The sequence below is a fragment of the Cotesia typhae genome, unplaced genomic scaffold, assembly GCF_013202065.1.
Source record: "Cotesia typhae breed Kobodo isofemale line unplaced genomic scaffold, CoteBio_Ctyphae scaffold_13, whole genome shotgun sequence".
Classification (NCBI taxonomy): Eukaryota; Metazoa; Arthropoda; class Insecta; order Hymenoptera; family Braconidae; genus Cotesia; species Cotesia typhae.
The window spans coordinates 15,383,531-15,408,311 of NW_027423774.1; the positions used below are offsets into that span (position 1 = coordinate 15,383,531).

General features: G+C 29.1%; 6 protein-coding genes across 8 annotated transcripts; 1 reads left to right on the top strand and 5 right to left on the bottom strand.

The window, feature by feature from the left end:
- Positions 1 to 44: 44 nt before the first annotated feature.
- Rps3a (ribosomal protein S3A) lies at positions 45 to 2,537 on the bottom strand. Its single transcript, XM_074254388.1, has 4 exons — positions 2,379 to 2,537; positions 2,012 to 2,115; positions 720 to 1,042; positions 45 to 418 (listed from the first exon to the last, which is right to left on the bottom strand). The coding sequence occupies exons 1-4, from the start codon at positions 2,438 to 2,440 to the stop codon at positions 107 to 109; spliced, it is 801 nt and encodes a 266-aa protein (XP_074110489.1). The 5' UTR covers positions 2,441 to 2,537; the 3' UTR covers positions 45 to 106.
- Positions 2,538 to 5,357: 2,820 nt separating this feature from the next.
- On the bottom strand, positions 5,358 to 6,619 carry LOC141534095 (uncharacterized). The gene is made up of 2 exons (XM_074253233.1): positions 6,470 to 6,619; positions 5,358 to 6,215 (listed from the first exon to the last, which is right to left on the bottom strand). The coding sequence occupies exons 1-2, from the start codon at positions 6,500 to 6,502 to the stop codon at positions 5,358 to 5,360; spliced, it is 891 nt and encodes a 296-aa protein (XP_074109334.1). The 5' UTR covers positions 6,503 to 6,619.
- LOC141534228 (uncharacterized) lies at positions 6,605 to 9,384 on the bottom strand. The gene is made up of 5 exons (XM_074253445.1): positions 9,188 to 9,384; positions 8,295 to 8,754; positions 8,001 to 8,153; positions 7,135 to 7,463; positions 6,605 to 6,729 (listed from the first exon to the last, which is right to left on the bottom strand). Exons 2-4 carry the CDS (start codon positions 8,358 to 8,360, stop codon positions 7,266 to 7,268), a joined length of 417 nt encoding a protein of 138 aa, XP_074109546.1. The 5' UTR covers positions 8,361 to 8,754; positions 9,188 to 9,384; the 3' UTR covers positions 6,605 to 6,729; positions 7,135 to 7,265.
- Positions 9,385 to 9,700: 316 nt separating this feature from the next.
- LOC141534233 (uncharacterized) lies at positions 9,701 to 11,463 on the bottom strand. Of its 2 annotated transcripts, XR_012480389.1 has the most exons (4): positions 11,241 to 11,463; positions 10,097 to 10,772; positions 9,893 to 10,023; positions 9,701 to 9,822 (listed from the first exon to the last, which is right to left on the bottom strand). XR_012480389.1 is itself a non-coding variant. In XM_074253452.1 (3 exons), exons 1-2 carry the CDS (start codon positions 11,346 to 11,348, stop codon positions 10,143 to 10,145), a joined length of 738 nt encoding a protein of 245 aa, XP_074109553.1. In that variant the 5' UTR covers positions 11,349 to 11,463; the 3' UTR covers positions 9,707 to 10,023; positions 10,097 to 10,142. The 2 variants fall into 2 exon arrangements, 1 of the variants encoding a protein (XP_074109553.1); XM_074253452.1 differs by having other exon boundaries at positions 9,707 to 10,023.
- Positions 11,464 to 11,614: 151 nt separating this feature from the next.
- Positions 11,615 to 23,359, top strand: LOC141534229 (transmembrane protein 185A). 2 transcript variants are annotated; one of them, XM_074253446.1, is made up of 6 exons: positions 11,615 to 11,682; positions 11,750 to 11,921; positions 12,509 to 12,854; positions 12,931 to 13,230; positions 22,306 to 22,429; positions 22,695 to 23,359. In XM_074253446.1, exons 2-6 carry the CDS (start codon positions 11,884 to 11,886, stop codon positions 22,904 to 22,906), a joined length of 1,020 nt encoding a protein of 339 aa, XP_074109547.1. In that variant the 5' UTR covers positions 11,615 to 11,682; positions 11,750 to 11,883; the 3' UTR covers positions 22,907 to 23,359. The 2 variants fall into 2 exon arrangements, with proteins under 2 accessions (XP_074109547.1, XP_074109548.1); XM_074253447.1 differs by having other exon boundaries at positions 22,737 to 23,359.
- LOC141534232 (uncharacterized) lies at positions 14,268 to 16,360 on the bottom strand. The gene has a single exon (XM_074253451.1). It carries the CDS (start codon positions 15,549 to 15,551, stop codon positions 14,745 to 14,747), a length of 807 nt encoding a protein of 268 aa, XP_074109552.1. The 5' UTR covers positions 15,552 to 16,360; the 3' UTR covers positions 14,268 to 14,744.
- Positions 23,360 to 24,781: the final 1,422 nt, after the last annotated feature.

The window sequence follows — 24,781 nt, forward strand, 5'->3', positions numbered from 1 at the left end:
ATAAAAGAATAATTGAAAATTAATGATAATCAAGGAAACATAAATTATTTTTAATCTGATTGATTTTTTTATTAATGAAACAGTTTATTGATGTTACAAAAATCTTTTAAACTGATTCTTGAACTGGTGGTTCGTAACCTTCGGGTCTGTCGACCTTTGATCCAACTTCACCAGGTTCGCTGGTCTTGCTGCCTCCATCTCCGTGTAACTCAAGTAATTTGCTGAGTTCAAATCTTGGCTTTTTCAAAACCTTGACTTTGCGAATATAAACGTCATGGAGTGGGTAAATTCCCTGGCATGCTTTTTCAATATCCTTAGCAATGGCATCGGGAAGCAATTTGCTAACAACACCCTTCAGATCACTTTTGGTAATGTCATCTGTGATAGTTGATACCATTTTACGTCTGATGTTCCTGACCTAGAAGAAATTATAATATTAATTGTTAAATTGAATAATGAATAATCCCAAAGATTACCATGAAAAAGTAAGAATAAATTTTGATTCTAAAAATAGAAAAAAATTCATAGTAATAAGAATTTAATAATGAATGTCGTAACACAATATTAACGCCTTATACAATTAACTATTAAAGGCGGGGTAAGAGTGTTCATTTATCTACGCAATTTAAAATTATCCACTGAAATCAAATTGATGTCAATGGAGTCTCAACTGCGAATTAAAATTTTAATTGGTTTTTTTTTTTTTTTTTTTTTTTTACCTGAGCATGTTGGGCGTAGCAAGTTTTTCTCTGGCTGAGTTGATCTTTGTTGGTAAAACCAATGCAGAATACTCTTAAGAGGTAACCGTCAGTTGTCTTTACGTCGACGTTGGCTTCAATCAATGTTTGCCATTTCTTCACCATGGATCGGAGTTTGTCAGTTGTCAAGTCCATGCCGTGGAAGTTTGTCAAAACACTTCTTCCTTGGACATCTTCTGCAATCAATCTGAATTTACGGAAAGATCTCTCAGCGTCTTGATCATTTTGCAAATCTGCAAGTGAAACTTCGAAGACACGAGATTTCAATCCTTCAGAAGCGATTTCTAAAATAAAAAAAAAAAAATTAACAATTAATTCCAATGATTTGAAATAATTTTATCAAGTTAAGTGAAATGACAAATTAAAATAATTAAGTGGTAGTTTATTATAACAATGTTTCAAGACTCAAGCATGTTTCAGTTTTATAAAATTACTATACACTGATGGAAAGATTTCTTAGTATTTAAGGATGTTCCTAAATAAGAAAAAGACATCAATAGGTTATGGCTGTTGGTTTCTTTCTCACGCACTAATGGTGCCTCTCTTTACAGAATATCGCTCACTTACTTCCACTCACGTAAAAAAATATCGAAAGTCACTAACTTCAAACATTTTTTTATAAAAAAATGAATACCGCTCGTTTATGTTATTTTTGATAAAAAAAAATACTGGTTATATCTTCAATTAATGATTCTCAGTTTTTTAAAATAATTCTAAGAAAAGTACGATTGATATTAAATAAAACGTTCGCTTGAACGTCGGTCGGCATAGGGTTTGTATGTAAAATATACAAATTTTAATTGCTAATATTTCAAAATTTAGTGCCGCAAGGACTATTTAAAAAAATTCCTTCGTTTAGAAAATTTCTTTGTAGTTAAGAAATCATTTCTTAGTATTAAAAAAATATTTCTTAGTATTTATAACATTTCTTAATATTTAAGAAATATTTTTAAACACTAAGAAATGATGTTTAAGAAATGATTTCTTAAATACAAAGAAATCCTTTTATCAGTGTATATAAAATAAAAATATTGAACAATAATATGAGAATAATATTATAAATTTTAAGTTCAAGTTAAAGATTTTCTTATTTATTAATGCACGACTCATTATGTGAAGGATCAGAGTGTTCTATTCCACGATCGAAAAATGATTTTTATTTACATATATTAATATATTAAATTTATCAAATCATTAAGACCATGTTGAGAGAATAGCAACTTGGTTTAAAGAATAAAAAAAATAAAACTTACTTGTGCCCTGAGTTCTGTTGACCAACGTTTTTCCAACCTGGCGTGTCGTGAACATAGACGGTGCTTTGACATCGTACCAGTCCTTTCGGGTGAACGGGTCAACACTATAATGTAATAAAAAAAATGCATTGTAAATAAATGATATTTAATTCCAATTGTCACAAGTGATAAAAACAATATTTTTTGTTAATTAAATTGATGAAGCATTTAATCACTAAACACGTGTATAGTAAATAGTGGTAGAGAAACTAACCAAAAAAAAAATCTAACAGTAATATCAGCATCACAAATTATTTATGTAAAATAAAATTTCGATAATTTAAATTTAACAATAGCGAATCATTAAAACAATATATTTATAACTCACATCTTCTTTTTAACTCCTTTTTTGCCTCCTTTGGACAGACCCTTATTTTTCCCGACTGCCATTTCAAGAGCAGTGTTATAAAAGATCAAATATGGAGACCGTCGTAATGCAGAAGACTTGATATTCGTGAATCTCAAGCTGCGTGCGTAAAAAAACTAATACTACTCAACTAACAGTGAAATGTGCTCACACATACTGACAGCGCCATCCAAAAACATTGTGGAACTTTTTCAGGTCCTTATACATATATTCACTGACACATTCATTTTTTAAGCAGTGTGTACGTGTTTCGACCAATTCTCGCACTAGAGGCGCTTTTTCTCGATTACATCAAATGCCATCTTGAGTCATAGTAGTAACTTAAATCAATTTGTATTCAAAAGTGTAAATTTAGAAATTCAAGTATTTAATTAGTTTATTATTTTTATGACACTGAAGTTAGCACACATCTAAAAAATTTTAATTTTTTTCATTAATTAAATTGCAACTAAAAAGATATTTATAAAAAATTGCACTCAAAGTTTTTTAAGTTTTTTACACGTGCGATTTTTTTTTTAACTTTTTAATTGAAATTTTTTTAATAAATAATTTCTAAAAATTTTGAAATGTCAGCTAACTTTATTTTCATTTATTTTTTTGTTACTATATCTCGAAAAATGAATGAGAAATGTAAGATCTCAATATAATACTGAAGTTAGCGGTCAGCTGTCAATTTTAAAAATATTTTTAACAAATTAATTACAATAAAAAAATGCTTCTAAAAATTATCAAAATAGATTTAGCAGGTATTTATTTTTTTTGTTAAACTAATTTTTTTGTTAAATAAAATTTAAAAGTTCTTTAGTGACTGCTAACTTTAATGTTGTCTAAAAATTTTTACTTGTAATTTTTATTAATTTTCACATGTGAAACTTTTTAATGAAATTTTTTTTTTTATAATTTAATTGTTACAAAATTAAAAAAAAAATTTTAATGTCTGTCAACTTCAGTGTTATGGTCTCAATATACTTTCAATGAATGTATTTATTTTTGATAGTACTGTTGAGGTCAAATGACGTTAAATTCTGACATTTAAGTTAGTTGTCACTTGACAATTTTTTAATCTTCTTTAGGAAAAAAATTTGTTGTAAAAAATTGCATTTTTAATTTATTAAAATTCCTACAAGTCCATTTTTTTAATAATTTTTTATTACCATAATTTATTTATAATTTATATGTCATCATTAAATTTAGTTGTCATTTTACATTTTTTAAAATTTTCTTTAATAAATAAATTATGACGAAAAAAAACTATAAAAAAAAGTGCCATTCGGCAGCCGAAATGGAAGTAGATTTCATTTTTACTTATTAATTAAAATTACAATTAGATTTTAACGTACGATTTTTTTTTATAATCATTACTAGGCATCAATGAATGCATATAAATTGAAGCTTAATTTCTCAGCTTTCAGATGCATTTTACAGAAATCGAATAACTCAACTCGTTCAAAAGTTATTTGAAGGAAAAGTAGTGAAAGTATCAAATTTTCAAAATTTCAAAATTTTGAACTGGTGTAATTTCTAAACTATTAGACCGATTAAGCTCATATTTGAACTTGACATTCCTAATAGTCGATAGAATAAGTATGCTGAGTTTCATTAAGATCCCTTAAGAATTGTTGACGCTATCGCCGTGACAAGCCGCGTTATATCGTATATATATATATATATATATATATATATATATATATATATATATATATATATATATATATATATATATATATATATATATAAACTTTTGAACCATATGCATTTTCTGACTCAAATTGTCGAGTTAGGTCGGAATATATTAAAATTTACGGAAAATTACGTCATGAGGACAAATACAATAGTTAGATTTTTATGAAATCTACTAAAAATGGACTTGTAGAAATTTAATAAAATTAAAAATCCAATTTTTTACAAATAATGTTTTGGAACAAATTTTTGTGTTTAAGAAAATTAAAAAATTGTCAAGTGACAGCTAAATTAAATGTCATGAGGTCAAAGTACCGCCAATTTTTAAATTGATTCAACAACTTAATGCCATCTAGTACATGGTGTCGCAAAGTATTGGTAATCTATATTGTTTAAGTGATAAAAGAGTCTGCCTCGGGTTTTTTCGGTTTTTAAATTATTTTTATTTCTGTTTTGTGTATAGAGCACGGAGCTTAGATAGAAGGAGCTCGAACGTATAGTATCAGAAGTGTCCACGAAAAGTAGAGAAAATAAAGTTTCATTACAGAGTGCGCTGCTACTGCTGCAATCCAGTTTTTGAATTTAGCGGTTAAGAGTATAAGTATAACGAGGAGTAAGCTATACTTAACCTACAACTCCAATGTTTACAGATTTTCCAATAAATAATTAAGAATTCGAAAATAATATTGAAATAACAAGTTAACGGCACATTTAATTTTTTAACTAAATTGTTACTTTTATAATGACTTAATTATTTTAAAATTTTGAGTAAATAATAAATTATTTCATATAAAAACTGAACATATTAAGAGAAGGACCTGTTGAATAGATTTAAAATTATTAAATTTATTTTTCTAAAAGAAGCCTTATAATTATAAAATACCAAAAATAGTATTAACCATGAATACATTGGATTGTTTATAATTATAAAGAAAAGAAGTGAAATATGAAAAAATAATTTCTATAAAGATAAAAAATCAAATAATAAACGTAAACATCTATTAAAAAATATATATTGTTACTTAAATGTTTTTTTTTTTTTACATAAAAACTCTGCATAAAAATAATTAATAACTATAAAAGTTATCATTATAAAATTGTTAAGTTTGACGAACATTTGTAAAAATCTTTTAAAACTCCGATAAGCACAACTTATACTAATTTTGAAATTTTACGTAATTTTTATTTTTAATACTTTTTGCTTATAATTCTTATTAATATGATTAGCTAAGAAATGACCTCTAATAGTTATAAAGTAATTTAATATTTTTTCATCAACGTGAATTGATGTTCTTGGCAACCAACGAAAGGTAGTGATTTTTCTTCTGCGACTTTATCTAAAATACAATTCATCGTATCAAACCTAACTGTCTTTGTCCCAACAACAGTCAATACAATATTTTCCAATTGCTGGATCAAAGAATATAGATTATTACTTGGACGTATACATTGTTCACTCATTAGATCAATGACTCGATCTCTATGAGAAGATTTATCAGACTCTAGACTCGCCAAGCAAAGATGACACCGAGAAAATCGCTGCATTTTTCTGGCAACGTAACCAGCAATATACGACACAACAAACTCGCTTGTACTAACAACATCGTAGTCATGATGTTCATGAGGATCATTAGCCTGTAATCCATCAGCAATAGCAGAATCCAAATTAACATTATTGTTTTCATCTTCACTAGAGTCAACTAAACTCTCAAAAGGTTTTTTAGCTACACTCCTTTTTTCAAGAAAATTCATAGTCCTTGACTTTGATGAATCATTGGTGGCAGACGTGACGTCAGTGTCATCTTCACTCGTATCAACTAAATTCTCAAAATGACTCACTGCGACGCTTTTTCTTCGGTAAATATCGTCTTCTTCAATAAATCCATTGTCAATTATAGAATCTAATTTCTGTAGCCACTTTGATTTTTTATCTTGAATTAGCATCAGTGATTCTTTTGTCTCCATCAATGATTGCAAAAGTTCAACGGCAGTTACATTTGATCCTTTTGGTGGCGTAACTAAAGAATAGGAGCAGAGTAATCTGAATACTTGTCCAAATATGATAGGATCTGGATGTTCATTACACCCACAAGCACTCCTTACGATCCCAAAAAATTGCTATAAAGTATGAACAAATGAGAAATTTAAAAATTTATGAAAGCTATAGAGCCGTTTAAAAATATTGATTGAAAAGAATTAAAAATGATGAAATTCAAATTTTTTCAATAATTTTAATTCTTTTGATTGTATATATAGATATACAGTTTGCATGGAGTGATCACTTTTCAATCAGTTTTTTAAACCAGGAGACTCTATGAGAGTATGATATTTCGAGAAGTGACTGTATACAATTAAATCTTCATTGTACTTACTTCTAACTTGTCTTGATTAAGACGGGCAGTCATTAAATAGTCAAAATTACATTTTTCAGTCAAAAAATCCAATAGTTCAAGTGTCCCTCCTAAAGTAATCTTCAATCCTGTTAGCGTGCTTTTGGTAATAGCGAGAAAAAATGTTTTTCAATACTGTCATCACTTTCTACATTTTGATTTTTCTTCTTGCGACATTTGTTTTTGTTATCAACAGCTTCAGCTTCCCATTCTCTCAAATATTTGTCAAATTCTTTGATAATCTACAGCGTAAAAATAGAACTATATCAAGAAGTGTTGGTGAATTGGAAAATGTTCATGCAATGAAATAATTTGAAGTGAATGGTTATTACATATGTACATGTGATTATTAATTTTAAATTCATAACGAAAAATGAAATTCATAACAATACATAAGAAAACAGAGCGGCAAAGCATTACTAACTCAAATTATAAGAAATGTTTTGTCTTAGATTTAGTAAAAGATGTATGATGCATAAAATATTAATTATTTTTTTACTAAATATTGGGAATCAACATACTACAAAATTGTTTGTTATTATTTGTTATTGTTATTGCCGAATGAAGAACATGGAGTATCTGAACTGTGAATAGATGTGTGTAGAAGTGTGACTCTCTCTCTCTTCAATTTTATATTGTTTACTTACTCCTTCTGATAAATATTGTGATGGAGAAAAAACTTTCGAAGGTATTGATATTCGTTTTATGCGCCGTTAGCTGTGATATACCGATTTCATTTCCACTTGGTCTTTAACTGAAATAATCAATTATTTCTACTTTATTGAAAATAATACAATACCTGTCTCATTGGACATTCGTCATTAGAACGTAAAGCAGATTCAGGAGTGCGAGAACTCATCGCCTTTATCAAATTATCTACTCTTTCCATAAATTTGATAGTGGGTCCACAATCTTGCAGTTCGGTGCAATCGTTTTGCCAAGTCATCATAGCAACTCTTAATGGTTTAGAGAATAACTAAAAGAATAAAAATTGCAATTTCTGTTGAAATTAAATTTTGATTTTTTCAGTGAGGTAGTCGTTCTTCGGAAATAGTAATGTCGGAAAATTCTAAACTTTTGTATACTTAATAAGGATATTGAAATGCACTAACCCTTTAAATTTGAAATTGATTAACTATCCCTAATGCGAGATTATTGCAATTTAAAGAATGACCAAACCGCATATTCTTGTTTTCACGCTGAATAGACGGTCTGATTGATTTAAAAAACAAATATTATACGAATTTATATATTCAAATCCGAAGAAAAAAAAAATAGGCATTTCCGGCCTCTTAGTTTTCTTCCGAAATTATTATTAAGTTAGTATAGTGAACGTAAATGGAATACCAAATTCGCGATAATTATGAAAAAAGCTGAACTACCAATGAATGAATAAAGAGACCAATGGCGGAATCTGTATTTTACAAGGCAACTGTTTCAACTAATATTAATTTTTCATGAAAATAAAAGAATCAGATAAAAAGTTAAAGATTAAAGATTAAAGTTTACTTACTTCTTCCGCTAAACGAACATTCATTTTTTGATATCCTTCGGGGTGTATATGTTCAGGTGTTAATTTGTACGAAACTTTCAAGTTAGGTCTATATTGAAGCTCGTGTTGCAATAAAACTTCCCAATGGATTTTTTTCACAATCCCATCAGGGGTCTAAAAATGTATTAAGCTATTTAATTACCGTAATGAGAACAATTTTTCATACCAAACATGATATTTTTCTTACTAAATATTACGCATCGTCAATTTACATACTATTTACAAAATTATAAACATATATATTTGACTTCTTACCCAAAACGAAGGTCCCTCAAGAATTTTGGTTCGGAAACACTTCAGCAAATGAGGAAAGTCTGACATAAACCATAGTTGTCTAGATGTATCATAAGGATGCGTACAACTGAATTTTTGGTCTTCGATACCAAAATTTTCCACGCTCCGCGGTTCCACTGAGCACCATCCGAGGTGACAACATCTACTTGCATTCCAGCTTTCTCTAACTGGATGATGCAGTCTATGATTAATTTATGCAGAACGTCTTTCGTCACTGCACTTTTGCTTAAAAAATATCCCAACACTTGGACCCATGTACCACGGAAGGGTTGGTACATAAAAACTAGTGCATGATCAGCTCTCTCGTTTATTAAGTTTTGTGGCGTGTAACTGCCTAAATTGACGAAGCCATTAAACTCCATAGTTTTAGTATTTAATTTTACAGCTTCGCTTAAAGCGATTTCGTCAATTAATAAGGTACCTGCGAAAACACGAAGATGAAAGTTAGTGTAATAAAATGCTTGGAGTAATTTATTTCTAATTAAGCTATGTTAATAATGCATTATCTACGTATTAATAAGCATATTAGCAAAAACGATATTAAGCCTATGTAAATTATTCGAAATTTAGTACTACGCAATTTCTTTGTAAATGTAAAAATGACACAATGTGTATCATTGTTGTGTATGTCATAATTGTATTACTGTAACAAATGCTTTTTGAAAAATAATAGAAATAAAAGTGGATAATTTATAACGCTAATAAAGCTCAACAGCTCATATTCACGTATAGTTTAACGTAATGTTTCGAAGAAGCAATTGTTATATTGTCTTTGCATTGATTGTTAGTAACCAACTGTAGAAAAATTGTTAGTATCGCAAAGTTTACCACGTGTCACGTAAAATAAATTATACCCCTTTTGTCATAACTTTCCATTCGCGATGCCTTCAAACGGAGAGTGTCAAATATAGCTTTCGGAAAACCAAAAGCGCTATCTAATTTGTTTATGTATCTGTTTAGTGTGTCCTTACAAGGTAATGGTAATATTTGACGTTCACGCAATTTATCATAAACCGCAGGACCTTTAATTCTAATCATTAGACACTCATATACCCACTCAATAGTATAACGTCGTTGTTTCGAATTTTTGACTTTAGTAGCTTGAAAACAAGCACGAACTGCTTGTTTTTGGGCTTCTGGGAGATCCGCGATTTCTTCTTCAATAACACTATCTTTGATTACAGCACACTGGTGTTTTAATTGTTCCATCTTTTCCTTCAATTGATGATTCTGTAGAACAACAAATAGTATAACAGCAATTACATTATAAAACCAATATTACCTTTTTCTTCAGACGATGTAAATTTTTTTGTTTTACATGCAGTTTACGTTTAATCGTAATGTAACGTTTCGTTATATCGTTGTTTTTCGTTTTGACGACATTAACAATCTTTTTCGTAAGGATCGACAACTGAAACATCGATTCATTTTCATAAATCTTTTATATTTTTCGGGTGATTGTAAAATACTATCACACCTGGTTGAATACCTACAAAAAAAGATAAAATTCGTAATTCATTTTATTCATTACTTCACAAGGAAATGAAGATAATAAAAACCTTCCGTTGTTCACTCCAGCACCACTGCAAAACTGCGATTTTTCAATTTCTTGGAGCATATTAAAAAAATGTATTACTGATGTTAATGAATAATTGTAATTAACAGTCACCCCTGTTTCCATAACAGTTATCTAAATAATAAATGATAAAAATTGAAAGATAAAATTTATATTTCCGGCCGATAATATACTAAAGTCTAAGTACCTGAATAATTAGATTATTACTAATTTTAACTTCTAATTTTAGTTTTTCAAAAACTATCTATGTAATATAGAATTAAAAGTTTTTGTGGTTCTGATTGTTTTGACCAACACCAATTTTGTGGTAAACCTTGATCTTTCAGTGCTTGCAATATTGTAGTTAACGAAAACGTTCCAGGATTGTCATCAAAAGCTGCAGGACGATAATTTTCTTCGCATAATATTTGCCATTCCAACTCAAGATCTCCAGTATGACTTGTTGTATCTTCAATTATTTCATTTACGATACTTGAACTATACATTTGTTGGCGACAATCGGAAAAATTGTCACTTATGTTGCTGTTCTCTTCCATATGTTTTCCGGCAGAACAGCCAGTATCAAGTTCTTCGTTTATAACCACTTCCTCCGAAACTATTTGCATAGGTAAATGATTTGTATTTGAAGAATCTAATACACGTGCATCATGGTGGTCTACGATCATATTTGCCTGTACAGGAATTGCACCTGCCTTTAAGTGGAATCTTTCTTTTGGTAAATCAAAAACCTCACCATTTGGCAAGTTTATTCTGTCAAATGTTCTAATGATATCATCATCTTTAAAATGCAATTCACAGACAAAGTTTTTATGAAGAAGATGTTGTGACAATGCCAAGTTCCAATTTTTTAATGCATCGGGACACTAATTTAAGAAAAAAATTATATTTCCAACGATTATTCAGATATTAGTACGCATCTATTACGCTGAATCAAAAAAATGTGCAATTTCTTTTTTTTTTTTTTATACTTTAAAGTTTGAAGTGTTAGCAAAAACAGGGGAAAAATGCTAGCACGGGTAAATGCTAATAGCCACACTCATAGAAATTTGTTTGAAAAAAAAAAAAATTTAAATAAATAAATAACTGTGATGTCTTTAATCAATTATAACTTTTAAAAATTTTATATCTTATTTATCCTCAACTTTCATTCTATTAATTATTGATTATAATTCCCGTAATTTTTGATTTTATAAACTAGTGATTACAAAATAAAACTCGACTCTTTATTGAAAAATCACAGAATATAAATTAATTAACTCTTATTATTACTTAATTTAAATTATATATTATTAACTTATAATAAAATGGATTGAACTTATTGGTTATATTACCTTGGGTACTTGAAATAAAGTCGTTTGACGACGGTTTAATTCAACGTTTCGTTTTCTTTCAGCAGTTGAGCCACTTAAGCAATTTTTAACTGAATACTTTTTGACCATTTTCTTAAATTATTTTATCAATTATTTTCACACTTTAACAGCACTGTCCAAGCAAACTTAATTTTACATTTGTTTATGTTAACATACTTCATAAAATCTTAACGGCTTTTTGTGACGTCACAGAGATTGTAGTGATCGTTGCGCTACTCTGGTGGTGAAAATAGGTACATGTTATTTGCTGCTGTTTTTGAGGACACATTTTATACCAAATGACCTATGCCGTTCGAGCTCCTTGTATCTAAGCTCCGTGGTATAGAGTATTGAAACACTCGAGGCCGATGTTACTGCGTGAAACAGACTCTCTTATTAGTTTGTATATATGAATTCATTCAAGGTAAAATTTTTTTTTAGCGTAATGCATACAACCATAACTTATTATTTTTTGTGATTTAAATGCACAGGGACTGTTGCTTAAAATTGATCATAAACTCGAGACTGTTCTGGTGTCAACATAGCATGAATAAACTAATGATAAAAAAATTTTAAACTTCCAAAACTAAAGTCATTTGGCCTATAATAAGTGACCCCATTAATCATGAATTTGCAAACGCTTTTTCAAGACTTTAATCCAAGGTAATTGAAATTTTTTGATAATAAAAATTGAATATTAAAAAAAGACATTTTATTTCTAAAATGAAAAAATTTACATATGATTTAATCTCAACTGCTTAATTTTTAATTACAGTTGTAGAAATTATTATTATTATTGTTATTATTTGATTAAAATATTATGATACTAAAATTGAGAGACATCTAATCATTTTTAGAATTTTTTTAACAAACAAATTATAGCAAGAAAGTTTTATTGACAAATTTCATCTTTAGAGGCTCTGCAAAATTATAAATGAGATTTTTATAAATAATTTTCTATGCCTAGTTTATTTTTCAAGAAAAATCAAAAGATTGTCAAGTGTCTGCTAACTTCAGCCTCATAAAATATTACTATTAAAATGAATCGTATAAATCAGTAAATTACAATATGCAAAATTTTTTTTTAAACTTTGCATTTTTTATTATTGCAATGTATAAATGATAATAAAAACAACTATCAATTTTAAATGTGATGTAACTTCAATCAAGATAATTTTTTTTTTATTATTTTATTTTTATTTGATAAACACATATTATTTTTAAGTGATTTGAATGTTTTATTTTTTCAGTAAATTTTTAGTCCACTCATGTTTGATGATATTCACCGCATTATTTGCATTAAGATTGGATGGATTTATAGAATGGAGTTATTGGTCGATATTCAGTCCTATTTGGTTGTGGAAGGGTATGGTAATTCTAGGTGCTACAGTAGGCAGTTATGTTTGGTGGAGACATCCTCATGCAAGACTTGAAGGCGATGCTTATGTTCATTACAAGGCTATGTTAATAACTCTTGCCTTACACTTAATTTTATTAATGTTCGAACTATTAGTTTGTGACAAATTAGAATCAGATAGACATTTATGGATATTAGTATTCATTCCTCTGATTTTTATTTCGATTGTCTCCATAGCTGTAAGTTTTTATTCACATTACATACATCAAATAATAAGTATGAATATAAAACTATTATTAAATTATTTAATTACAGGTATGTATTTGGGCCGTAAAACACGATCGATCATTTGAACTAGAATTATTTTGTGCCGTCAATGTACTACAATTTATTTTCTTAGCTTTGAAACTTGATCAATTTATAACATGGAGTTGGGAAGTCGTCTTTGTTCCTCTTTGGGCACTTTTGTGTTTATCATTAGTGGCTGTACTATACACCATAGTCTTCGCAGCTGTATTGTTAAGGGCACCACAAGTTAATGCTCGTGTTAGAAGAACTTCATTAAATTCTGCTTTAGCGTATACGTTTCTCGTCGTGCCAATATTAGTATTTCAAGTAAGTAAAATTATAGTTTTTAAATATATTAAATCCTAGAGTAAATAGTTTTTTACTTCGTTTTTTTTTTCTTTTATTCTACTTACAGTTTTGAATAGTTTAAAATGTTTCCCTATCAAATTAGAATATAACGATTATTTGTTTTAAAAATATATTTCTATCATTGTAGAGGCTGGGTAATAATTCAATGATTTACGATTAAAATGGTTGTTTATTCGCTTTTCTTTCGTTTATTGAGATGAGGTAATTACAAAACACTATTTAAAAACAAAATATACAAATCCAATTACAATATCTCATACAATTTATTTTAAAAATCTTTATTATATAACAACATATTAACGATTTTTTTATTAAGCATTTACACAGTAAAAAATAAATCTTTTAATACAGTACACAACCGCAAATTTGTTTGATTTTACTATTATTATTATTATTTGTCTAAGTTGAAAGATCAAAGATTTAAGGTCGAAGAAAAAAAAAATATTCATAGTAAATAATATTTTCTACAAAGACAAAAAGGTTTTAGAATAGTCAATTTATGTAAATAATCAAAATTATTGTAGTTTGAATTTTTTCATACTATTGCAATAATTCAAGGAAGAATTGTTTTGATTGAAATGTAATGATAAAGATTTCTAATAGTATATTTATTGCGTTACACTATCCTTATTTATTAAGAGCTCGTTATCAAATATATGTCAAATTCAATTTCAATTAGTTGTTTGCTTGGAAATCATATGTTTTTTACTATTAAATATATTTTTTATTGACTGGTTGATTAGAAAACAATAATGATGTGATGAAAGAATATTTGTACAATTATTATTTTTAATGATACCTGTTTTTACTGAGACTGTTAAAATATTACTGTTCACAATAATTGAAAAAACAAAAAATTCTTCGTTAAAAATCATTTTAAAGTTTAAAATCTTTACTTTCTTAGCTTCAACATTTTTGTTGTATCGTTCAATAATTATAAATCGAACTAAAAATAATTTTTTTACATAAAAAAATGTCTGCAAGTGTAAAACCCTCTTAATAAAAATACATGAAAGTTTTGAAGTTAGTAATTAGTCGAAACTCGCAAAAAAAGGTACAAGATTTATCATTGGTTAAAATTAAATATTGAATTAAAAAAATGTAATTTTCAAAGTTTAACAGATTAAAAACTTGTAAATTAAAGATTTTAAGTTTTGAAATTACATTTTAAAAATTATCAAGAAATTACATAAATTACTTCGATCTCGACAATTTTTGTGAACAGAATATTTAAACCATTAAGTTTCAATAGTAAAATGATAAAAAATAAAATTTCCTATTTACCTAGCAATAGTATGAACAAAAGTTATATTTTTCATCAACAAAAATTTTAATTAAAAATACCGATAATTAATTCGCGTATCGAAGTACATACAGTATCATATGATTGATCACATCAGTTACATAAAGAAACAGCGAAGAATTTTTGTATGAAATATTTCACTAGATTTTGTTGAAAAAATTTGAGTTATTTAGTGTTTTTTGCTACCTTTTTTGTGTTCGTACTTCTTTTTTTTATAATCACCACCTTTTTTACCATGATGAGAATGATGAGAATGATGCTCTTCGTGTCCGTTTTCACCAGAGTGGCCTTTATGTTGTTTATCATGGTGACCTTTAGCTGAATGACCTTTCTTATCATGATGTTTGTCATGATAACTTGAATGATGATTATCTCCTTTTTTATGTTCTCCATGTGCCTTTTTATGGTGCCCTTCGAAATGACCATGCTTGTCGTGATGGCCGCCTTTATGTTCATCATCATAAAATTTATGTTCTTTGTGATACTCATCTTTCTGGAATTTGTTATGATACCCCTTTACTTTGTGCCCTTTTTTATGTCCTTTTTTTTCGCCAAATTTTCCTTGTTTGTGATTTTTTTCATGTTTGTGCCCATGTTCATATTCTTCTGCCTCATCGTGATGTTTCTTTTCATGCCCGCCATGTTTCTTGAGAAAATCTTCATAATCTTCTTTTTTATGATCGTCATGTTCACCTTTACCATGATGATGATGGCTATGAAATTCTTTACTATCTTTTTCGCCATGTTCGTCATGATGATCTGCATGATGCTCTTCACCATTACCACTGGAAAATTTATGCTCGTGATGAGATCCGGATGGTAGAAGATCGTGATCTTGACGTTTTGTAGCTATTTGATCTCGATATTGGACCCATGTAACTGGTATTTCACGCGAATAACAAAACAACTGATAAAAAGATGACAATAATAATATAGATAAAAACAATTTGTTAAATTTGGTCATCTTTGTCAACATTTTTAAAATCCATACCCCGATCTATTTACAATTTATAGGAACTATAATTGTCAATTTTTGTACGACGCACTAAAATAATCTTTCAAACGTCCAAGTTCACAATGTTCTGCTATGTCCAGATTATTTATACTCAATTATCTCACTCACTTTCTTTATCGTGGTCAATCATTTATAAAATAAAAAAAAAGTTTATCTCAATAAAAGCTTAACAGTTAAGTAATAGTTTTTTATCTCGTTGGTTGCTAAAGATTTGGTAAATTTTTTCAATGATTTTCTCTATTATATAAACATAAATCTCTACTTTACGGTAATAGATTAGTAAAAACTTTTATTAAATTACTCAACTTTCTATAAATTTTTTTTTGTTCTGTTTCTATATAAACTGTTATAATAAATGGTGAAATGTTCAATACTGTAGATATAAATTAAGAAACATTTTTAATACAACTTTTGAAATTCAGTAATTACGATATTTTTTACCAATAAACTACAGCGATATGCTTAATATATTGTTAGTTATTGTATTTGATAATATTTTTGCAGTTATGTCTTTGCAATAATTTGACGATTAAACGAACTTACCTAAGTGAAGTTCTATCGTAATTGTATGAAGCGCCTCCTCCTCAAGATCACCAAACGTAGTACCCTGACTTTAGCCCAGAATGCCACAATATTTAAAGTAATAAACTTAAAATATTGAAGTTACTTACTTAACTCTGTTACGGTATTCAGATGTCTCGATCTTCATTATTTAAAGATCTACCGATACGTCTATAGGGACTAAAAATTTTTTAGTAAGGGTTATTATTATTATAGGGTGGGACTGATCTTTTCGGAGGAGGCGCTTCATACAATTACGATAGAACTTCACTTAGGTAAGTTCGTTTAATCGTCAAATTGTATTACGCGCCTCCTCCTCAAGATCACCAAACGTAGATGTTTAAAGACAAGTATCGGGAGAAGTAGAAAATAAAAATTTTTTTTTTTTTTTTTTTTTTAAAGAAAAGAAATTAACATTTTATTAACAGAAATACGAACATACGAAAAACATAAATTAAATATATAATTACCTTGCTTTTGTACTTAAAATAGTTTTAGCGAAAATAGTACGGTCTTCAACAACTTTGCAGTTATAAAATTTTGCAAAAACTTTTGAAGATTTTGTCCAACCTGCAGTTTTTTGAATTAAATCAATGGAAACTCCTTTCTTGTTAGCAGTAGACGTTGAAGAATGTCTTGTACTATAAGCAGAAAATTTTGATGTATCTAAACCACCTAAATGGAGTACTTCTTTAATCCATCTACTTAAAGATTGTTCTGAAACTGCTTTATGAGGTTTTTTCCAAGAAATAAATAATGATGTTTCATTTCCTCTGATAATTTCTGTGCGGTTAACATACTCAGAGAGTGCTGAAGCTACGCAGATGGAAAAATCTTCATTGAAGAAAGGAAGGACTAAATTGGGTTGGACTCTATTAGGCCCAGAAGTTTTTAAAATTTTAGGGATTTTTATTTCAATACGATCAATTAAATTTTCAATATTAGACACATTAATTGCTGCCAAAGTTTGCATTCTTTGACCAGTTGTGAGTGCCAATAATGTAACAACTTTGAGGGTTAAATTTTTTAGAGAAATTTCATTATTTGGAAACCATTTTGAAATGAAGTCCAGGACGATTTTTGGATTCCAAGTACTGTCATATTTAGGACGAGGTGGTCGAGTTTTTGAGACACCTTTGCAAAAACGTTTAACATCCAAATTTTCACCTAACCCCGAACCCAAAATTAATGAAATAGCTGATCTGAGAGAATTTATAGAACCGTAAGATTCACCTTTGTCCACTTCACCTGTCAGAAACCTTAGAATATCTGGAATTTTGGCTGTAAAAACTGATGTTTCTGTAAGATGACAAAAATTCCACCATTTCTTGAGAGCTGAGTCGTATTGACGTATGCTTGAATCAAATAAAGAAGCTAAACTTATATCACTAGTATCAGAAGAAAGTCCTCTTGCAGCTAATGATTGTTTGATAAGAGCCCTCCCACCAGGGAAAGTTGGGAGTGAAGAGGATGAGGCTTTCTATCGGAAGAAGAAAGGAGATTTAAACTTGGCTCAAAAATTATCGGTGACGTTTCAAACATCAACATACACCGAGGGAACCAAGGTTGTGATGGCCAATATGGAACTATTAATAATCCTCTAGCGTTATCATTTTCAATTTTCTTTAGTACTTTTGGGATTAATGAAAAAGGAGGGAAAGCATATGTAACGGGTATTTTTCCGGTTTTTACTTAAAAAAAAATAGACTTTATTACTGTTGTGTTACAGTCAAGGCTTACCTCTAATATCTATATCCCCTAGCTCGAATGAAATCTCGCCGGAGTCCAGGATCTTTTCAGGGATAGCTTATATTACTTATAAATGAAATTTGAGCCTGATTATAATTAGTACTCTATTTATTTAAGACAACAAACAACAAATATCGAAACTTAAGTTATAAAATTTACAAACTTTACTATGTCGCACATAACCCGTACACAGGTTGTTTTTTTGTTTGTCGGTGCCACCTGGTGGCCAAACTCTGTCTACTACCTTTACGCAGTAGTATTCCTATTTTACCGACAGTTGCGCACGGCCCTACCTGCCCTTAATCCCGTCTGGGTGCTTGAAAAGCATCCCTTTCCGGCCCTACTTGCTCTTAATCCCGTCTGGGTGCTTGAAAAGCAACCCTTCCCGGTCCTACTTCCCTCTGGGTGCTTGGAAAGCAACCCTTCCCGGCCCTACTTGCCCCTAGTCTAGTCTGGGTGCTTGGAAAGCAACCCTTCCCGGTGGCCAAATTTCCCCCAATGGACAAGTCAGCACTTACCTGGTTCCTGGTCGGAGACAAGGTACGAGTTCCTTGGGTACTTCCTGGTGAAGGGTCTTCTACCGGAAGATTATAACCACTGGAAAACTTGGTTACTTTTTCCGTCAATCAAAATCGCTTTTGTCATTTCCTAGACCTTTCTCCAAGAGTGAAAGATCTTGGAAAATTATCGCCATCTATCGCTCGTCGTCAAACTTCAGATTTTTCAATTATTTAAATCTGATCAAATATCAAATTCATCCATCAATTTCAATAAATTTCAATAAATTTCATACAAAATCAATTCCATACAAACGTCGTTCGGGACTTAGAAAAAATAACATTTGCCAAATAATAATTTTCACCAAAATAATTTCCCATACTAATTTCATTTCTGGGACTTAGTACAAACAAGTTAATTCACAAAGAAAATAATTAATTAAATAATTATTCAGATATTTTGAATCTGTTCGAGAATTCAATTAATTCTTTCTTTCAGGTAAATAAATTTTTGTTCTTTAAAAGAACAAAAATTATCGCCACGCAGTTTCGCTTATATTAGCTCGTCGGTTTTTACTGCAAACGAACGAACGGCGAAATTCTTCGCCATCTCTCGCCGCGGCGGCGTACTCAAAAAAAATTCGCGCGTATTTCCAAATAATAATAAATCGCAGTCAAAATATTTAAAATTTAAATAAACTTTTCCATTAAACAAAGAAATGTAAATGAACAATTATATATAAAAAAAAAAACATCTTTAGTATATTAAATACACTCCGGTATTAATAATGACAAGAACGATAATAATAGTAATAATAATGATGATACATCAAAAATAAATTCTGCTGCTCTGTCGTCTCGCTCGCACTCACTTTTTACCATCACACATAAAAGAAAAATTTTTTCCAATCTAAGATAAAAGCATCAATAGCAAAAGAACCGGGATCTTTTTTCCATGAAACATAACTATCGCATTTAGCGTTAATGCGACTAGCAAACAAATCAACTTCCGGGTAACCAAATTTATTACATAACCAATTAAAAGCATAATTAGATAAACTATACTCAGTTTCTGGTTCTAATCGACGCGATTCATAATCGGCGATTTTATTTTCTTTTGAACTGATGTAAGAGGCATAAATAAAAATGTTTCTTTCCTCGCACCACTGCCAAATCAATTTTGAAGTATAGCTAAGATTTTTAAATTGAATTACACCCATCCGATTGATATAAGCTATAGCTGTAGTATTATCAATACGCAAAAGTATATCACAATTTTTTAAATTACTGGCAAAACATTTTAAACCAAAAAATGTAGCCTGTAATTCCAGTAAGTTAATTGGATTATGACGTTCATTTTTATCCCAAAAACCATGAGCTCTACTAGTGCCACAACATGCACCCCAACCGGTCAGTGAAGCATCTGAGAAAATTTCCGATACAAATTTAAGACTTCTAATTGGCATAAAAATCTTGTTAACATTTTTCTTCCACCAATCAAGATCATCACTTACTAAAGAAGATAAAACAATTGATGCCCCGTAATTACCATTACTTTTTTCTAAAGCAACAAATTTTTCTCGTTCTAAGCTTTTCATATAAACCCAACCATATTTAGCCGCAGGACATAAAGATCCCAAAACGCCAATAAAAGATGCAAAATCTCTGATTTTATGATAAGAATTAACCTTGAATTTATTAAGAAGGTTAATCATGTTAATAACTTTTGATTCTGGTAATTCAATTTTCATATCAGCAGAATTTAATATGAGGCCTAAAAATTTTTGTTTTTGTAACGGTTCAAGCTTACTTTTTTGTTTATTAATAATAAATCCAAGACTTTCTAATAATAAAATTGTTTGTTGAACATTTAGTAAACACTCATGCAAACTATAACCAATTAGTAAAAAATCGTCAATGTAAACAACAGAGGAGTAACCTCTTTCTCTTAGAAGAGAAATGACAGGTTTCATTAACTTAGTAAAAACATATGGAGCTGTATTTAAACCAAATGGTAAACAATTAAATTCATATAAAACCCCATTAAATATAAATCTTAGATATTTTTTAGACGAATTTTTATAGCGACTAAATAGTAAGCGTCCTTTAAATCTAAAGTAGACATAAAACAACGATGTCGTAATAAATCCCTCGCAGTTCTAATATCTTCTAACTTAAAATGCTCAGTTTTTATAAATTTATTTAACTTTTTAAGATTTAAAATAAAACGACTAGAACCATCTGGCTTAGGAGTAAGAAAAATACTCGAAATAAATTGGCCATCACATTCCTGACAATGTTGAATTGCTCCTTTTTCTAAAAGTTCATTAATGTGATCAGTAAATTGAGTAAATTCTGTTTTGGACCAACATGGTTCCTTTGGTATAAATGATTGTTTGGGTGTCTCACTAAAAGGGATTTCATAACCATTTATCCAGGATAAAATGCTAATATCCGGAAATAATTTATTCCAAACAGGCAAAAAATATTTTAACCTTCCTGCGACCGCACTTACGGTTCGACTATCGGCGTTTCCTGGAAGATACTGACCCCCCTTGTTTTTTCATCGGCTGACGGTAACTTGAGCTTTTCGGAAGCTGGCTGTACGGTTTGCGTTGCCCCGACGTCGAAGGTGGTTGATTGTAAGGTTGACGACGGGGACCCTTCAAGTTTTTTGAATTTCGTGGGATAATATTCGAAGTTGATTTTGATGGAGGTTTAAGATCTTTAGAAGAACGTTCGAAAGACTTGGCGGTCTTCAGAGTTTCACCAAGATCTTTTCCAAATAACCACTCATCAGCAGTAGTAGCATTTAATGTTTCTTTCATAGATGTATTGAGATTTGAACAAATAATCAAACGTCTTGTTACGGTATCAAACACTAGATGAGGTAGGCTGTTGAACAGTTGTTTGGGAAATCATAGTTGGAACAGCTGATGAATTATTATTTGACGGATTAATCAATGGATTGTTTACAATAGGAATTGACTTGGAATTTTTTGATAATTGAGAAGACAAAGTTGAAGAAATATCAATAACAGGAGTTCTTTTAGGTCTATTTCTTGATGAAGACCTAGAACGGCGACGATTTCGAAGAGAAGAGTCATCACGATTGCGATTAGAATGATGGTGAGAACGGTGATGAGAGCGGCGGTGAGAACGATGATGAGAGCGGTGGTGGGAACGGACAGTTGAGGTGGACCTGTTTCTATTGGATCTTGAACTCATTTTTGAGCGAGATCGGGTTCTCGATTTACCTGTAATACCAAGTAAATACTATAGGAAATTTATTCCAAACCAAACTTATTGGTTAAAATTAATTGAGTGTACTTGACACTAGTTAACTTTGTGAAAGAAAATATTTAGTGACTTGCACAATATTTTAATGAAAACTTGTTCATTAGAAGCAATTAAATATATTAATATGCGTTACTTGAACGTAAAAGACCTTATTTGAAGGATATAGAAAAGCAAAATTTATTTGCTAAACTAAAATGACGTAAAACATAACCAGCCTGTCACTTTTATTGAACTTACGTTGCTTTCTTCGTAGATAATTAATTTCATCATCTTGTTTTTCTAATTTCCTTTTTAATCTTCGTAATTCTATAGCAAAATCTGAATCTTGATAATTATTATTAATACTTATTATATTAATAAATAATTAGTAGATGTAAAAAATACGTGGCTTTCTTTGAGCACAAAGAAAAGGAATGAAGATCGAGACATCTGAATACCGTAACTTCAATATTTTAAGTTTCTTACTTTAAATATTGTGGCATTCTGGGCTAAAGTCAGGGTACTACGTTTGGTGATCTTGAGGAGGAGGCGCGTAATACAATTAGCGTTTTAACTTACAATAAAAAATTAAAACAATTATTTAATAAAAAAAAATTTTTTTTTTTAAGGTATTACTAGCAAATAAATTGGATGGAGATTTGTCATTAAATTATACAACTATAGCTGCACCATTGTTACTCTCTCATATGACACTTATCTTCATGTCTTTTGGTGCTAAAGGTGGAAATAGATGTAAGTAGAAAATTTCAATTATTCAACAATATTAATGAAGTATTTGACAAAAAATTTCGGAGAAAAAAAAATTTATGCATACTTCTGTTTCTTTAATTTGAAAAATAGTTGAATTATAATTACTCTGTTAAAATTTAATATTATAATTTATAAATCAATAGCCCAAAAACATACTGGGTAATAATTAATTAAATCAACAAAATTATCCGTTAATTTATAATTTGAAAATTTTTATTTCTAATATTTTGAAAAACAATTTTTTTAGGGTGGTTTGGAATACGAAAAGACTTTTGTCATTTTCTTTTAGGCCTCTGTCCGCTTCTTCAAGAGTACGGGAACATTTCTTATCAACCAAGAAGTGATCACGATCAACCACCATCAGAACCAATGGTTTCAGATAAGAATGAAAAGCATATTAAAAAAATCGACCTAATGAAGCCTGTTGTGCCTATTATTTCTATTGATACGCCCGATTGATGTCTAAAAAATTCATGGATTGTTGTGGAAAATTTTAAGCGATTATAATTGTGATGAATACAGAAACAACGCTCAGCACTGTCTATATATATAAATTGTGAATAAGATCTTTGATTAATTATTTAAAGTAGAAAGAAAAACATCAAATACAGTGTGAAGATATATTGGAATAGGAAATTTACTGCAAATTTATAAGTTAAGTTTTAAATATAATAGATTAATTTTTGCCTCCAAGTTATGAAAGCGTTAAATGGCTTTCTGTTAATCGTATCTATTTACGATGTTAAAAACATTTTCTTTATTAGCCTATTAACCCGTCCATTTTGTTAACAGAATCCTTATGCTTATTGGATCTGTAATCGATTATTTTTTGGCGAGTAAACATTAGAGAATATTAAATATTTGTGTTAATACATTGAGCATAATAAAAACTCAATAATTATAAATTATAAATTAGATTTTGTCGGTGCTATATTATTGGTTGTGAAGTTCTTCCAATGTTATCTTTTTTATTGTTAAAGCTTTTTAGCAAGTTAATCGAGTGTCATAATTAATCAAATGTTTTTTTCTACGAAAAATATTTTATGACGTCAGTACTCCATTTTTTTTATATTGTATTATTGGATTAAATGAAATTTTATTAATTAAGTCAAGAGAACAATACTAAAATTGTAAATACTAAATTGAAATTCGTAAGTCATTATTCGATTTAGTTGTTGGGTAAATAAATACCTGAGGTAATCAAACATAATTAATATTCAAGATTGTGTCATATTTTACTTAACATAGTTATACAGTGTGAACCGTATACCCTGCAGTTGGTGATCAAAGTTAATGAATTTATTTTAATTAGTCAACCCTATTGAAATTCGACAATATATAATTATTAAATTATTAAGATAGCCCGAAAAAAAAAAAAAAAAAAAAAAAAAAACAAATTTTTTCAGCTTCACGTCTTTCATAAATCTTGTAAGAATAAATAAGATCTAACAATATTTAAAGGTCTTAAAAAATTTTAATTTATTTCTAATGGTGTTTGAATGTTTTCAAATGATTGTTGAAAGTTACAATTAATTTTTTCACGTTACAGTGCATAACAATGAACAAAAATAATACGAAAAAAAGTAAATAAAAATGAGTAATTAATGTATGTATTATTCTATAATTCAGAGTGGGAATATGTTATCAAACAATAACGATTGAAGCTATTTAAAAATTGCGATAATTATGATAATACCGATGAGAAGTAAATGTTGGAAAAAAATCTATTCAATAATTTGAGAAAATTTAGATGAAAAATTTTAAGTTACCTAAAATTAATCAATTTTAGTATAATATTTGAACTACATCGCGTGCTTAAAAATAAAAGGGCTTATAGTTAAGAGTTAATAGGGATTTGTGGTGAAAGGGCGTATAAAAAAATTTTTTTTTGCCATTCGTTTTAAAATTGTCTGAGACGTAAAAATCTGTGAAAAAAAAAGTTGGTATCCTAAAGCTGAAAGGGCGTATCTCAAGACATACCCCCTTTCAGCTTTAAGAAAAATACGACTTAAAGGTGAAAGGCCGCATAAAAAAAATTGTAGTTTTGATACCAAATGTTAAATAATAGTTTCACAAGACGAGTTATGCTAAAATAACAGCCTCATTTACAAAGTTTAATATAAACAAATAGAAAATAAATTAATCAAAAAAAAATTAAGTAATAAAAAAAATCACAATGACAGATAACATTCAAATATTTTGAAATTTCCCGCTTTTTTTTTTTTAAATATTGTAATATTTTAAAATTATAACATTTGAATATTTCAAAATTTCTTATTTTTCTTCAAATATTCTAATTTCATGATAATTGTTCATGTTTTTAAATTTTATAAT